General features: G+C 39.9%; 1 protein-coding gene across 4 annotated transcripts in view; it reads left to right on the forward strand.

The window, feature by feature from the left end:
• Positions 1-16,531, forward strand: part of ADGRL4 (adhesion G protein-coupled receptor L4) — a 100,163-nt gene that overhangs the window by 50,887 nt on the left and 32,745 nt on the right. For all 4 annotated transcript variants that reach the window (XM_048861661.2, XM_048861660.2, XM_048861659.2 and 1 more), the window contains 5 exons: positions 4,756-4,908; positions 13,281-13,436; positions 13,999-14,069; positions 15,909-16,088; positions 16,176-16,359. In XM_048861661.2, coding sequence (XP_048717618.1) covers positions 4,756-4,908; positions 13,281-13,436; positions 13,999-14,069; positions 15,909-16,088; positions 16,176-16,359 — 744 coding nt within the window. The remainder of the gene's footprint in view (positions 1-4,755; positions 4,909-13,280; positions 13,437-13,998; positions 14,070-15,908; positions 16,089-16,175; positions 16,360-16,531) is intronic.

The following is a 16,531-nucleotide window of genomic DNA, read 5'->3' on the forward strand; positions in this document are numbered from 1 at the left end:
GATTTTTTTCCATAGCAAGCATCCCCTTTGTTCCACAGATGTCAGTGATACTTTTGCCATTAATTTCAATGGGAGCAGGACCTGGTCCACTAAATTATATCCCTGGCATGGTCTACTCAAAATTTCACATATATGAAATCTGAGCTTGTAGGAAAAGCTAAATGAAAGTTTACTGTCAAGTCTTCATTGATATCATATTAGCACTTCAGATGCTCACTTTGCTTGTGTTTGACATGTAAATTGCTAGGTTTCATTTCAGATGACTTTGAGGTTTCTTTCATTCCGATCTAGATTATGTCAAACTTTATGTATTCCAGAGCAGAGTTGGTGGCCAGGTTAGAGATGGCTAAGGTCATGTTTGGCCTAATTTTCTACTGCACACCCTGTGTCACTGTTGACCGATATGCAAAATGTTGTAAAACCCACTCTGCACAAGTCTAAATGACCACCCCAACTCCAATAGTAATAGTTTCTCCTATTACTCCTATTTCTAATGCCTTGTCCCACATCAGAAAAGTTTATCTTGCACAGTGCAAGCATGAGGGAAAGGTAATGACCATGGCAGGGAACAATTGGTGAATTTTATCAGGCATTAACGAAAACAATGCAGTGTGACCACCAAGTTCCTCTGGACTAGGAGCTCTATCCTGCAAGGAGCTCAGAACTCTGGCTCCAATCCAGTAAAGTACTTAACAGCATGTGCATAGTCCATTGTCTTCAAGGATGCTAAGGCTCACACTTAACTCCTATATGTCATTAGACACACACATTTTCTGTCTTGTTATATCCTACCCTTCATTTTACCTGCACTGTTACAGCAGAGTAAAAGAGGAAACATACAAGAGGCTTAAGACTTACTTCTCTGCACGCTTGTACATAGACATAGCCTGCATTTACAGATAGTGCTGGAGAGCAATAGCCATCTGCTTCCTGCTGTGCATCACGTCAGCACTTGTAGGTTCAATACTAAATAGTTTCTCTCTCTTCTTGGTACTGAGATACTTCAAATATTTGTACACAGTTCTTAGGACCCTCATAGACATTGTGGATCAAATTATACATAGATCAGGCCTGATTCTGCTGTCGGTGACACGGGAGAAAATCAGGATTAGAACCATTGATGTAAATGGAGTTGCATCCATGTAAATCTGACGTTAAGTGATCTGGGAAGTTAGTTCTCATAATCTTCCTTGTAAGGAGTTCCTGCGATGCCTCTGTGTAAGCAACCTAAAATTCTGTGCTCATTAGCTAGTCAGGCCAGATGAATGAAAACAAGCCAGGCTTGTAGGGTGATTAAAAAAGAGATTTGTTTCCTCTCAGGAAAGTGGGGGCCAGCAGGAGCACTTATCTGAAAAGGTTCCCAGAACAGGAGATCCTTCCAATATACAATGATTACCATTAAAATATTTATGAGCTCCCAAAATATATGGAATGCCGCCAATACCACGGGAAAGTTAATTAGACAAAACTGTAAAGATTTTAACGGTGTCCACTGTATGAATCAGTTTATACTGCTTGAGCGTGTTCTTTGGGCCACTTGAGAGCTGTCATACAGCCAGGCTTTCAGGACTGCCGTTCTTATGTCTGAGACACTAGAAAACACAGGCAGGAGTTTTTGCTTTTTCCACGCACAAAATGGAATGACCTCTGTCTGTTCAGCCCTATTTCCCCCTGGCCTTGAATAAGTCTCCATGTAGCCAGTCTTCTTTCCCGCTTCTGTTCTTCCAAGGGTTCCACCCCACATTTTCCAAAACCACTGCGTCTTATCTTCTAGAAACCATTGCATTGCCTGCCCCAACACCATAGTTTTCGATTTTAATTGCAGACTTTGTATGGCGCACTCATAGCCACACTGATTTTTTCAGCTGAAAGGCTAGGGTTCTAATGGATAGTGTGCATCACAGTAATAGGTCATGCTGAGCAAGATCACCAAACACGCGCACACACACACACACACACAAAATGCAATTCCATGGTCACAGTCATTGTCCCCAAGAGGGTGAGTTCTAAAGGAAAACAACGCGAAGGTTAAAGTTTTCTATGGCATGTACTCTAGCATGCTTGTCATTGGAGTGAGAAACATGCCACAGATCATGAAGTGCTCATATCTTAAAATATTAGTTTCTGGGCTCTGATTCTGATCTCATTTACACCAGTTTTCCCCCGATGCAATTCCATTACTTCACTGCAGTTAATTCAGGTGTACACCAGTGTTCTGTAAGTGAGAGCCAAATCACACACCCTTCTCTATTGTTTTTTCAGAAGTACAGCTGCTAAAGCCATAAAATAAATATTGTTAACATACCTTAGCAAATTGCTTTTACACTTGGATTCCTTATTAAATTAAATTACAATATTAGTTATAATGAGTGTAATCCATTCATTAGCATTGACCCAAAGTCCCCTGGAGAATGTTGTAAATCCATTTGATGTTCCTGAGTGGCATTTGCACTGTGAACTAACTGAAAGGTGTGTTAAATCACATGTAGTAAAAGGGTTTCCCATTAACTTTACATCTGAAAAGGTCCCTGTGCAAGGGCTATTCCAGGGGTTCAGAATAAGTTACAAGGCAGACATTTGTCCCTGCTATAGCCTTACAAATGTCAGCTCACTCTATTCTTGCCACTCTCTCAACTCATTTGGCACACTGGTATCGTCCTTATCTGCTGGCACCTGTGTCTGAAAACACCTTATTTCAGAGAATCAGAGAATCATAGAAACCAGGGTTGGAAGGGACCTCAGGAGGTCATATAGTCCAACCCCCTGCTCAAAGCAGGACCAATCCTCAACTTAATCATCCCAGCCAGGGCTTTGTCAAGCCTGACCTTAAAAACTTCTAAGGAAGGAGATTCCACCACCTCCCTAGGTAATGCATTCCAGTGTTTCACCACCCTCCTAGTGAAAAAGATTTTCCTAATATCCAACCTAAACCTCCCCCACTGCTTTTTTCTCCCTGCTACCATGCCTCTTAATATAATTATATTTCTGCAATTAGTAGCTATATCTTAGGGTTTTATACTGCTCCCCATCATTGTAGACTCTGAGCATCTTCCATATAACAGTAAGAGCAAAGTCCCTAGTGGACTTCATGAGAATAGCCAGGGCCTCCTTCTCTTAGGATGAAAAACTCTTCTTGGAGTATTTTTTGGTTCTGGGGAGCTCTTGCTAGATTAATTTATTTCTTTTGCTTCAGGGTTTTGGGGGAAATTTTCGGGGGAACATTTGAGTGGATGGAGGTATCAGTGTTGTGTCATTCTTGCTATAGTGGATATACTTTACTGGAGAGGAAGGTTTTGCACTGTTCCCTAAAGTTGGTCAGAGGATTATTTAATTGTATAGAACATCCAGAATGCAGTGTGTATGGAAGAATATAGAAGAAATAATTGTATTGTGTGTATTGATTCAATTGGCTTCTTAGTATGTTTTGTCAAATCACTTAGATCATTCCCCTTCTCCTCCCTCACCCCTATGATAAAACCCACAGGAAAGGTGTCTAGAGGGGTAATCTTCAGAAAGATACCCTTATGAAGTTCTTTCCCTGTTTTTCCATTAAGAGCATGTGTTGGCCCCCTTCTGAAATATACCAGTGGGCCTGCCTTTATAGTCGGTGAATCCTCCAGAATTTGTGGGAGATGAAGGTTATCTAGGTCAGGACACTTGCCCCTGGCAGAAGCCCTCTGCTCTTTGGCATTCGCTGTCCCAAGGACCCTAAGGAGAGAAGGCTCCATAGCAAAGATAATGCATTCTTTTCCAAAAAATCTCGAGAAAGATCGAAGTGGAGAACAATATACTGTATATCTGTGCACATTTTTTTGGCACCTGCCCATGGCCCATCCTCCATATGTGGATTTCGGGACACCATCCACATGTTAAGGACTGGGACAACTGTCTGAAGATTAGAACAGAAGTCAGGTCTAGTGGGTACAGCAGGTGTCCAGGTCAGTGAACAAAGTCAAGGGTCAGCACCAGAGTCAACTGCCAATTACCAGAGCCAGAGCTGGGACTGGTAACTGATTGTCAGAAGTTAGGCAAGAGGACAGGAACTGGAAGAGAGGCAAAGATCCCGCACAGAGCAGGAACATGGTGGTGAGCAGGAACAAAAGCAGGGGGAAGCCAGGAGCAGAAAAGGAATCAGGAACAGGGTTGGGTGCAGAATGAAGGAAGCAGGCACAAGCAGGATCCAATGCAGCAGCAACAGGGAATCACCTAGTTGCTCAGACAACTTCCTATGCCTCCTTCTGGCTTACGTGGCATGGTTGAACCAATCAGTGGAGCTTGGCAACCCTCCAGTCCAGGCACTTGTGTGGGGTGCCTTGGCTGAGGCTGTTGTCCTATTAGCTTCTCAACCCACCAGCCTTCAGCAGACATTGGGTGGAGGTGAGAATGCGACAGCTGCCTGGACACTCTCAGGCCTGGGTTTGAGACCCAGGATATCACACCAGGTCTCTATTTGGAGATCTTCTAAACATGAGCGTATCTGACCTGATATGTGGTTTGGAAGTGGGGATTCCTGCTAGAACATCAGTTTAGTACAAGCATTTCTGTTCTCCTCTAATACATGGCTGGTTTTACTTTGGATACCTATGTGGCTTTGAGCATGATTAAGTCCTTGGCATTTTTGAGGCCAGTGTTAAACAGATAATCAGCATGTCCGTCTCAACATCGATAAACAAAAAATACTGGAGTCCAGATTAAACCATTATTTTATTTAACTGACAAATGAAAATTATGTTTATGTAATTTGTATCTTGACAGATGATAATGAATGTGAAAATGCTACACAACCTTGTGGAGAGAATGCCAACTGTACCAATACTGTGGGGAGTTATTACTGCATGTGTGCAACTGGTTTCAGATCTAGCAGTGGTCAAGAGAAGTTTGTAACTAATGATGGAACCTTTTGTGTGGGTAAGTTACTATAATGTCAGCCAGGTAGCTTTAAATTGTCACTTATTTCTTATGCATCCTGTTAATTAGAGAAATCCAGTAAAAGAAATTCAGGTGCCCTGATCTGTGCAATTTGGATGAGAGCTTCCCATAATTCAGAGTGGCACAGACCTGGTATTCCAGTTCAAGCCCCTATGTCTCAATAACTAAAGACTTCTTCCTAATATCTTTACTCAACAAAAGTCCCATTGACCTCAACAGAACTTCAGGATTTAACCTGAATGCAGTAGCTTTATATAGGAATGTAGATCTAAGGCCAAATGGTGGCCCACATTCTTTCCACCTTATGCCACCTTCTCCTGGGTCTACCAACACAATGGGCCTGGCAGGGGCCAGATGGGATTTGGTCAGAATTCAAGGCAATCCACTGATCCTGGACCAGCAGAATGGCCTTTAGGGTTTGTCCCAGCCACATTCAATTTGCTCACACCTCAGCACCAGACTCTGGGCAATATTCCAAACAGCCCTTCATCCCTCACTGATTCTTCTTTTCAGTTCTGGTTTAAGATAGTGAATAGGATGAGTATCTACCCTACCTTCTGTGCAGTCCTTCAGTTTCTACCTCTATAGCAGTTTGATGGATCACATTTAGGATTACAAGACAGGAAATGTTCTCTGGGAAAATATTATTTCTGAACAATTGTGCAGTCCTTAAGGATTGCCCTTCATTGGAAGAATTGTAACTATTTCTCTTTTTTCAATCCTTTGGTAATTTTCTTTTTGTGCTGTGATACTCTTTTGGGAATGGGAAAACAAGCAATAAATCCACTGCCTCTTTACACAGATATATCATCTTTGGGCTGATTATATTTAGTTCCAGATATCTCTCTCCAAAGCTTGACAGTCCTGACAATGTCTGTCTTTTCTTACCATTCCAAATATAAGCAAAATAGTTGCATATTAGGCTAGAGAATGATCTAGTCAAAATTTCATTGATGTTTCTCACATCCTGATATCATGTTTCCATTTTACTACGTTGCTGTGAATCTGTTCTCAGGTTATCTGGGATTCATGTTGTGAGCACAATGAGCTGTAAAAATTACCTGTTTCCAGAAGATGTCTTGATTTTTACCATAAGCTTCAGAAATCATGTCTTCAAAGTTGTTTCACTTGACTGTTCCTAGCTTTGCTTTACTTTTTTGCCAGTTGAGAAAGATTACTTTTTATTATTACATTTGTCTGTCTATATCCATCTGTTGTCCCTTTTCCTGTACTAAGATTATGTCTACACTGCAGCCATAGGTGTGACTAAAGCATGTGTAGACATACCTGAGCTAGCATTGGTCTTGCTAGCTTTGTACTCAAGAGGCTAATCAATTTAGCCATCTGCTTTGCTGCAGCTTCACTATTATTATTCGAGTTAGCTAGATCCAAGCTAGCTTGGATATGCCTACACATGCTGAAGTCCCTGATTTCAAAGCAGTCGTATCCTAGATCAGGGGCTGGCAAAATTTTTAGCCTAAGGGCCACATCGGGTTTCCAAAATTGTATGGAGGGCCGGTTAGGGGAGGCTGTGTCTCCCCAAACAGCCAGGCATGGCCCAGCCCCCGCCTCCTATCTGACCCCACCCCACTTCTCACCCCCTGACAGCTCCCCCGGGACCCCTGCCCCATCCGACCACCCCTTCTCCCTGTCCCCTGACTGCCCCCAGAACCCCTGCCCCAAACTGCCCCCCATCCAACCCCCTCCCTCCTTCCTGACTGCCCCATCCAGGACCCCTTCCCCATCCAACCCCCCTGTTCCCCGCCTTCTGACCACCCCGACCCCTATCTACACCCCCAACTCCCCAGCCGTCTATCCAACCCCTCCCCCCACTCCCTGCCCCCTTACCGCACTGCCTGGAGCACCAGTGGCTGGTGGCGCTACAGCCGAACTGCCCAGAGCACTGGGTCAGGCCGCAGCTCTGCAACTGTGTTGCCCGGCTGCCCAGAGCATTGCGCCGACAGTGCAGTGCACTGAGGCTGCTGGGGAGAGGGGAACAGTGGGGGAGGGGCTTGGGGTGAACCTCCTTGGCCAGGAGCTCAGGGACCAGGCAGGAGGGTCCCATGGGCCAGATGTGGCCCGCGGGCTGTAGTTTGCCCACCTCTGTCCTAGACTGTAAATATCTAGATGGGGCAAGGACCATCTCTTTGTTCTGTGATTGTACACCACCTAGCTCAATGGGGTCCTATTCCATGCCTAAGGTATTATAAATTAATAATAAACTTTTTCCCTGCTGTTCAGAGTGTAGACATTCTACTGTAATCCTCCAGTGGTCCTTGATTGTCGGCTTTCCTCTTCTTTTGTGCAAATCAGTGTGGATGGAGTTGACACGTTCCAAAACAAAAATAACCTCGTGGCATATTATGCCATTAAATACAGGTACAAAATAAATAAATTCAGTTTTGCAGTTTATCGAGGAAGCCATAGAGGATTACATTGTAACCCATGGATCTGCTACAGGGGGGAGAGGTCTCAGACATGTCATCTACACACAGACAATAGCACCCTAGTGGAGTACCTAGGTGGCAGGCAGTGCCATATTTCTGGAGTGGACACCAGTATTATAATACGAATCTAGTAGTGTTGGCTATGCTGTACAAGTCAGAGCTGCTTAATTTGCACTAGGACACTGCTGTCACTTGATGTATTTATGTGGCCCCAAGACACATTCTGAATTTGTATCAGAAGGGTAGCCGTGTTAGTCTGTAAAAGCGGCATGGCAATATACAAAAACCTGTAGGAGAACACTTCAACCTCCCTAGACACAATAGCAGATTTAAAGGTAGCCATCATGCAGCAAAAAAACTTCAGGAGCTGACTTCAAAGAGAAACTGCTGAGCTTCAGTTCATTTGCAAATTTGACACCATCAACTCAGGATTAAAGAAAGACTGTGAATGGCTCGCCAACTACATAAGCAGTTTCTCTTTCCTTGGTGTTCACACCTCAACTGCTAGAAGAGGGCCACATCCTCCCTGATTGAACTAACCTCATTATGCCTAGTTTTCAGAGGAACAGCCGTGTTAGTCTGTATTCGCAAAAAGAAAAGGAGTACTTGTGGCACCTTAGAGACTAACCAATTTAAGTGAGCTGTAGCTCACGAAAGCTCATGCTCAAATAAATTGGTTAGTCTCTAAGGTGCCACAAGTACTCCTTTTCTCATTATGCCTAGGCTGCTTCTTGCTTGCATATTTATACCTGCCTCTGGAAATTTCCACTACATGCATCCGACGAAGTGGGTATTCAGCCACGAAAGCTTATGCTCCAATACCTCTATTAGTCTATAAGGTGCCACGGACTATTCTGAATTTGCACAATCTAAGCTTTCTTTAAACAAACAAACAAAAAGTTTCTATCCCTCTGGGATTTCATGTTAACCTTTCAAATGTGAAGCAAGCATAACTGATGCAATGTTGTATTCCTGGGTCTAAAGATAGCCTGAAACACTGTTTCTGGGAGATGGCAGTTTCCCACCATTAATCTAATTGGGCTGTTAACTCTAATATCTAATGATGACACTTTACATGTCAGTGGTAAGTTTTTCATGGCTGATCATTATATCAGATAGATTAGGGAAGGGGGTGATGATAACACCCACAGGGAGAAGAAAACTGGAGGTTGCTGTAGAGAAGGAAAAGCAGAGGGAAGGAAGGACGAGAGTCACAAAGACAAGGGACAGAGAAATTGAGAAGGGAGAATAGAGAATGAAAAAAACGCAAAGTAGAAATAGTGGTGGTCCTGAAGGTGAGGATATTTTCCTGCTTGTGATGCTCTATAAAAGCTAAATAACAATTATAAGCTTATTTACTACATAAAAGCCATTTTCCACCCTTGATCTTTGTATATGAGTGAATGTTCTGCTGTGGGTCAATGGGGGAATGGAGCTCTAAATTGTAACCCCAGTCCAAGGGGTCAAAAATAGAATTTGTTCCTGTCCAGAATGAATTTGACATCTCTGCATCACAATTTCTGGAAGAAGTTGCACCATTCTTCCAAGCATGCACTTCTGCATTCGGGTCCTGACTTTTCCCCCAGCTGATTGGCCATATGCCCTTCTTTGTCATAGCACATTAGAATGCCATTTGTGCAGGGATATGGCATTATGCCACGTAGCTGTTATCGCTTTGCATATGCCCTTCTTAGGACAATTTGGAATCCACTTTGTGTACATTGCTCCCCTCCACAGTACAGAACCAAAAGGAACATCTGGTCCTTTACCAGTGGACTTTTCAATACCCTACAAGCTAATAATAAGCATAATTTATAATGGAGACATCAAGCTATCTTGACTGGCTGATGAAGAATCAAAGAAATATAGCTATGATCCCGTAGTTGGCAAGACTGAACATAATAACCATTCTCACTACCTTTATATTAATTGACAGGTTTCAGAGTAACAGCCGTGTTAGTCTGTATTCGCAAAAAGAAAAGGAGTACTTGTGGCACCTTAGAGACTAACCAATTTATTTGAGCATGAGCTTTCGTGAGCTAGCTGTAGCTCACGAAAGCTTATGCTCAAATAAATTGGTTAGTCTCTAAGGTGCCACAAGTACTCCTTTTCTTTTTATAATAATTGGAATTATCTTGCCTGCTGTAGTAAACGAGCAGTGACAAAAAAGCAGAAAGATAATAAAAAGTTATGCATCTCTTTTCATACTAGCTAACTGGTGCTCGTGGTGTTATTTTGGGAGATTTTGCTTTAATATTTCTTTCTGATCGGAGCTATTATAAAGGCTTCGAAGCTCAGTTCCAGAGTTTGTTTTGAATATTTTCTGAAAGGGAGGGTTCCTTGCTGAACCATGGCAAATGGTCTTCTCGTTAAAGGGCCCAGTCCTTCAACCATCACTTATGAATCTTCTCACTAAAGACTACTCATGTGAGTTAGAGTTACAAGACTGGGCTTTTGGTGCCCAAACTTGCTCCGATTGTAGATAATCGGAGAATGAATGGCTATAAACCTCAAGTGGAAATGGATCACTTTCTAAAAGCATTGACAAGCTGTTGTCTCCTGTGTGGTCTAAAGTTGCACATGCATCTAAAATAGAGTGACCCCCTCAAAACCCTGCAAAAAGTACAGAAGAAAACTTAAACTGACACTGTTAACATTTTTAAAAGCAACATACAATCTACCTTGAAATGGCAGTAAAATTGTTGATGGCACCTACAAATCATATTGATTTAAAGAAAATGTGAAGGTGATCAGTACCTTTAGTTATCTACTCCAGTAACTATTTTCTCCAGTAAACACTGTATTAGCTAGGTTTCATATATATTCATTCAGTATAGACAACTTAGCTGCAGATAAACTATTTGTATATACTCCTCAGTCGTTTTGTATGTCCTTAGCATCTTTGATGCCTTGTCCATGAGCTTCCACTTCTGTTTTTAAAATCCTGCTTCCTCATTAAGGTCTCCATTACAACTAATATGTGACAACAGTATGAAAAGAAAGGTAATTTATATAAATACCTAATAATGACAAATAAATGATTTGGGTTTATGAAAAACAAATTATCATATGTTGCAAGACAAGTATAATAACTTTGAAAAACTTGTAATGGTAAGTGACATAGCAACCTGATACTTAGCAATGATGATCTGGAATACGTTCAATTATTTATGCACATCTCTAGGAGGTATAATTTTTAGGAAAGGAAGGTTGCTATTAGTTATCTATTGATTTTAATACCAACTTTATAAGTGTTGTTATAAATCAAACTATTAATAGATTATTTTAGCACACATTCGAATTAGGCATTTCAGGTTGTTGTGAAGTTTGTCATTTATTGATATTTCACAATGAGCTGCATGCTGGAGATCTTGTTAGGACTTACACATCCTTCTCTTCATAGCTGAGAAGGCCAAGAAAATCCCTGGAGGTGAGGCTCATCTGTGGAACCATTATGCAGACTGGTGTTGTCATTGTTTTCTCACATACACTCACTCTTGGCTCTTCAATTTAATCCAAGTGCATCTATGTTACAGTAGTGGGACACGGAGTGACATTTATGTGCTCCAAAAAAGAGCCATACAATTAATTGATGTGAATGGATTATTTAAATACCGGGACTAGTGTCTTTGGCGTCCCATGTGTTCAAATGACAGCATTTGATTATGATTTACCTTTTGTGTAGGAATATCTCACATGGTACTTCTCTTTTTGTTTTCCTCACTTTAATCAATCCACGGAGATTTGACATGGTTGACACCTCAGCAGGCAGGTCATAAAAAAACATTCATATATAAATAATGCAAAAGCCCATATGCTGAAGTCAAATGACTCAATATTTGTTAATTAAGTATAGAAATGAATTATCAACATAATACAGATGTCAGCAACTTAGTCTCACACTTGATCTTTCAAAATAACTCCTAGTGCCTTCCAGTGTGATTATGGCACCCTGTAATTGTCTAGGAAGGCCTTAGTCTAAACCAGTAGAAGATAGGAGGCTGTGGGGGACCGTGGATAAAGCATAAAAAAAAGTGGGGTGAGATGGTTCTTAGACTCCTCCATTAAATGTTCAAATGCCATGTACAATTCCATGTACAAAAGATTTTTTTAAAGCATTTATCTGATTTTTTTAACCAGACATGCTTGCCATTGGCAAATTATGTTCTATTAAATTACCAACAAATAATTCCCACCAAAAGCAGAAGCCCTTTGAGTATTCCTCAAATGCCTTTATGTATCTTTGCCTCCCTCCCCGCACTCAGACAAGTAAAATCTTTTTTTCTCCCTCCATTCTCATTGTTCTTCTTCCTCTGTTCTTCTAATATTTATTTTTTATTGTATTAACCCCTCCCTAACATTGTCTCTTCCTTCCAATTCCAAATGTCTCCCATTCTTCTTTATTCCCTGAATTTCTCCCTTCTCTCTCTAGTCCACATACCCTGACTTCTACTTTCCACAAACGTATTCCCACTCCTCCTTATCGGTACTCTCCCCTTTCTGTGCCAAATCCAGTCATTCTTCTTTTTCTTACCCATTTTTGCCTCACACATTCTCTGCCTCACAGAATCACTGTCACCAGAAATCCACTCTCTAATCTAACCAGTACCAGCACTGAAAACCAATGATCAGTTCCTCAAAACTAAAAGCCTATTTCATAGTCCCCCCATCCATTCTCTATTTGTTCTCTCCTAAGCCCCTCTTATCAGCATGAGCCCCTCCATCAATTCATCAATGTTTGCACTCTCCCACAAGCACTGTTTCCCCCCAACCCCTATCCAATGTATTCAGTTATCCCCAATTCACCAGTTTAATTTTGGCCCCTTTCCCAGATCATCAGTTCTGTTTTCCACGTCCACAAGCCTTCAATTCAATTCTCAGCCCCTCCTCTTCTAAATCTATACATGTATTGGCTTCTAACTACAAATTAATCAATTCTTTTTTTGGTCCTTCCTCTTTCCAGCCTGTTCAGTTCTTCCCTCCTCCCCCAGTACATAATTTCTCAGATCCTCACCCCACTTTTCACAATTACTCAGTATAGTTCCAAGGCTCAGTGTGTCAGTTGAATTCTTTGGTCGCTATCCCCAGTCAGTCGATATAATGCAAGACCCTCTTTCCCATGCATCAAATCAGTTTTTGCCCTGCCTTTCCAAATCCATCAGTTCACAGCTTTCCTTCCAACAATTCATCAGTTTAATTCTCTGACCCACTCTCACTCTGTCAATTGAATTACTGAACTTACCTACCCAAATTAATTAGGAAGGAATCATCAATTGTAGGGAAATTAAGTTTAAATGTGGATAAAATAGACAAGTCAAGCACTTTGAACAGCCTTTGACTTTAATATTAGATTAACTAGACAGGCAAATTGATCCTTTAAATACTAAAATAATAAAGCATTGATTTTAAATCAAAAGGCTGTGTATACCAGTTTCCTCTGTCTTTCCTAACTGAATAATAAGGTAGTACAATCTATTTTAGTATGATATGTAGAAAAATTAGGTTTTAGATTATTTTCATCATACATAATCTAGTATTTTGATATTGTTGAATTAACTTGTAAACTCACCTTTAAAACATGAAAAATACAGTATATGTACAAAGAAGGTTTTTTCAGTGAACAGTTGTTATAGCTGTGCAAAAAATCAGCAGTCTCTCATTGAAGAATATTTTTAATATTAAAGAGATGCTTAATTGTGCTTTATTGTCCCGAACCCTAAGTGATATAATTAGCAGATGTCTTTGCCATTCAATTTGGCTTTTTTAGCTTTTTGCTATTTTTTCTTTAATGTTATTTTGTGAAATCTTGATGTGAAATTGCTGTATGCATAACTTATCAACAAGGCAGCAAGTGTTAGTCTTTAAATACTTAATAAAAAATTCAATTTCTCACAATATTTGCAGATATAGATGAGTGCAGTGAAGCAGTAACTATTGCCTGTGGAGATCATGCAAAATGTGAAAATGTGGATGGAGGATATAACTGCTCCTGTAAGGAAGGTTATCAACCATCCACAGGAAAATTACAGTTTAAGCCAAATGATGGCACTTCCTGCCAAGGTAAATGATATTATAAAGGTTTATGTGTTATTATAGAACTACATCTTCTGAGAAACCCACCAGTGTCTCTTTATCTTCAGTTAGATTAATCAGCCAGACATGAAAAAGAGGCAAGACACTCATACCTACATTTTCTAAGAATATCATTGAGATGTACTCTTAGCAATATATTTGTACTGAACAATATGATGAAATCTGTTCTATATTGAAGACCCAACCTGACATTGTGTTGATGTGTATTCTAAACTGTATAAGTCCGATTTCTTCTCTCACTCATACCAGTGTAAACAGTGCGTCAATGGGCCAAATTCTCTGCTGGTGTAAATTAGCAAAACTCCACTGAAGTAAGTGGAGCTGCTCCCATTGAAACCAGTAGAGAATGTGGCTTGGTGCCTTTATACCAGTGTCAAACCAGTAAGTGAGGTCAGAATCAGGTCCTAATAGTTTATGCTTGTGAATGATCCATATGCATGTGCAAGTTCCAAATACTGTAGAGGTTTGAGTTTTCTTATATAAGAACTGTTATACTGTAATTGATTAGTCTTCTTTTTAATTTCTACAGAAAATCCAAAGGCAAAGTGCAAGTTACATAATGACTGTATAACTGAAAATATTACTAGAACATTAGCTGAAGTAAGTAGCAATGGTTTATAGATTAATTTACAAATTCTTTTATTTTTTCTCTTTTAAAATTGTTATTTCGATTATAATATCTATTGAGGCGCTTTTAACAAATGGTTGAAGAAGATATAATTGAACGTAAGCATACATATAGAAGTCTTTTTAATACTTCCAGCTTATTTGAAATGGGTTATGTATTTGAATCGCAGTGTTAATTTGCCTGCAAGCTTTGTTTTGTTTGTATCTCCAGTGAACTAAATCATGTTTTGCATAGAATTCAGAAGTGTGGTAATCACTCAACAGTTTCTGAATGGCAAGTTCTTGAAATTACACCTTTCTACATTTAATTATGTGCAGCTATTTGTTTGTTCTGAATGAAACCTAGAAAGATAATTTATAGAGGCAGTGAAGGCAAGTGACAAAATATAAAATAGAGCAATAATACACTTGGGTACCAATATTTTTCTCTCCTTCAAAACACTGTGTGTTAGGCTGCATGTGAAAGAACTGGGGAACCAGATTTTTACCCAGAAGCTTACATTTCAAACAGCAAATTAAATAAACTGGTGAGTCCGCAAGACTATCTGTTTCTGATTTGACTGAGTAAGTGAATCACCATGGGCGTGTTTGCTTTTTATCTCAAGCAGTTTGCCTCAATGATCAGATTTAAAAGAACCCAGTCTTTTAACATAAGAGGTTTGATTTCTTCAGTTTTAAGGTATACATTATATTAACATGCTTACTGTAAATTAAGTAGAGAAGACAGAATAAGTACAACATCTGAACTTAAAACCGAATGGCTGTCTGTTTTTAAACCTGTATTTAAACTAGGGTTTTAAACCTGTGTTTAAACTGGGTCAAAACCTTGAATCTAAATTTTGAAGAAAAATTAATGCTTTAAATTTGAGCCCTTGGATCTGAACCTACCCCTGTAGTTTTGATTCTGAGTTAGATCAAAAACAGAAAGAGGCCTGTTTTCCAGTTCCATTAGGATGCAACCAAAGATAAAGTCCGGATCTCACGAGAGCACTATCTCAGGGGATATTCACCTTTGAGGTCACAGGAATCTCACCAAATTGGATGATCTCATTAAGTTTCTACTATTTAGGGATGAAATCTCATTGGATTTCAATGCCAGGAAATCTGAAACCCTTCTCTGATTCAGCCATGACACTGAATTCAGAACCCTAGCCTAAACCTCATACAGATACAGATCTCAATCTTCTCAGCCCATTACTACTATAAACATTTGTGTACAAACATTTCCATCTAATTATTTTATATTAATATTTTCAGTAGGGAAGTAATTTAATAGTTTTCAACCCTTAGCAGTGAGGATTAAGAATGCAATAGAATTTTGGTAATCTGTGTGCTTTATAGTCCTCATTTTTAAAAAAACTGGCTATCTGTTTCCACCTCTCAGCAAAGATTTAACAGAAGAGGCTGTAGGTAAGTTGCCGTACTATTAAGTCTTAATTATTTTTACAAAATATGCAACAGAACATTTACTAGTACATAATGGAGCATTATTCTGAATAAAACTGAGTTGTACTGGTCAAAATAAATTAAGACGGTATGCTGGTTATGTATTATACTTTTACGATGGCTATTTGCCTGGTCAAATTCTGGCATGCCTAATCAATTGGAGTAGCTCCATAAGTAGACCCACTGACCTGCTGTGCCCTGTTTGTGTGCAGAAGCTGGCCCTTATTCACTAATTCACACAAATCCTTAATTTATTTCCCCATCGTTTGTGCAACTCTTGTGTTCTCAAAAAGTTACCCGTTGTGGCTTTGCTGGTTGAAATGCCAGTGGAATCTCCTAAGTATACTGATTTCCTGTTTCTTTCAGATTAGGACTATAAAAGAACCCTTGGCTTTCCTGCAAGAAATCAATAGGAACACTGTAGGACAACTTTCACCTGTAGATGTGATTTCATATGTGGAAGCATTATCTGTATCTTACCCATCACTAAGTACCATGAATAACACAATTTCTGACAAGGAAGCACTTACTAATATGACTATTAATGTAAGTGACTTGAGCCTTACTATTGTATTTTTTTCTTTTATAAATAGCATAAGGCTTTTGTGCTCAAAAATATTTTTATACTGACAGGTTTTTGTTAACACCGTGAACAATTTTGTTCAAAAGGAAAAAATTACAGTTTGGGAAGCACTCCCTACAGATAACAGGAGAACAAGTCTCACTAAGCTGATGCATGCTGCGGAACAGGCAACGCTGCTCATGTCACAGAACTTCAAAAAGACAACACAGCTAGATGTTAATGCAAGTGAAATGGGTAAGAAAAAGAAAATGAATGTAAGTGATACTTTAGATGTGAATTACACTATGAAGTTTTTTCAGTATAAGCTGTTGAGATTAAAGTAGTGTTATGGGAACCCCACAGATTTTGGTTTGTATGAGCAACCAAAAAACACCTACAGATTTTGGGCCAGACGCTCGGCTGATGT

Source organism: Caretta caretta, chromosome 8 (assembly GCF_965140235.1).
Source record: "Caretta caretta isolate rCarCar2 chromosome 8, rCarCar1.hap1, whole genome shotgun sequence".
In the NCBI taxonomy this organism is placed as follows: domain Eukaryota; kingdom Metazoa; phylum Chordata; order Testudines; family Cheloniidae; genus Caretta; species Caretta caretta.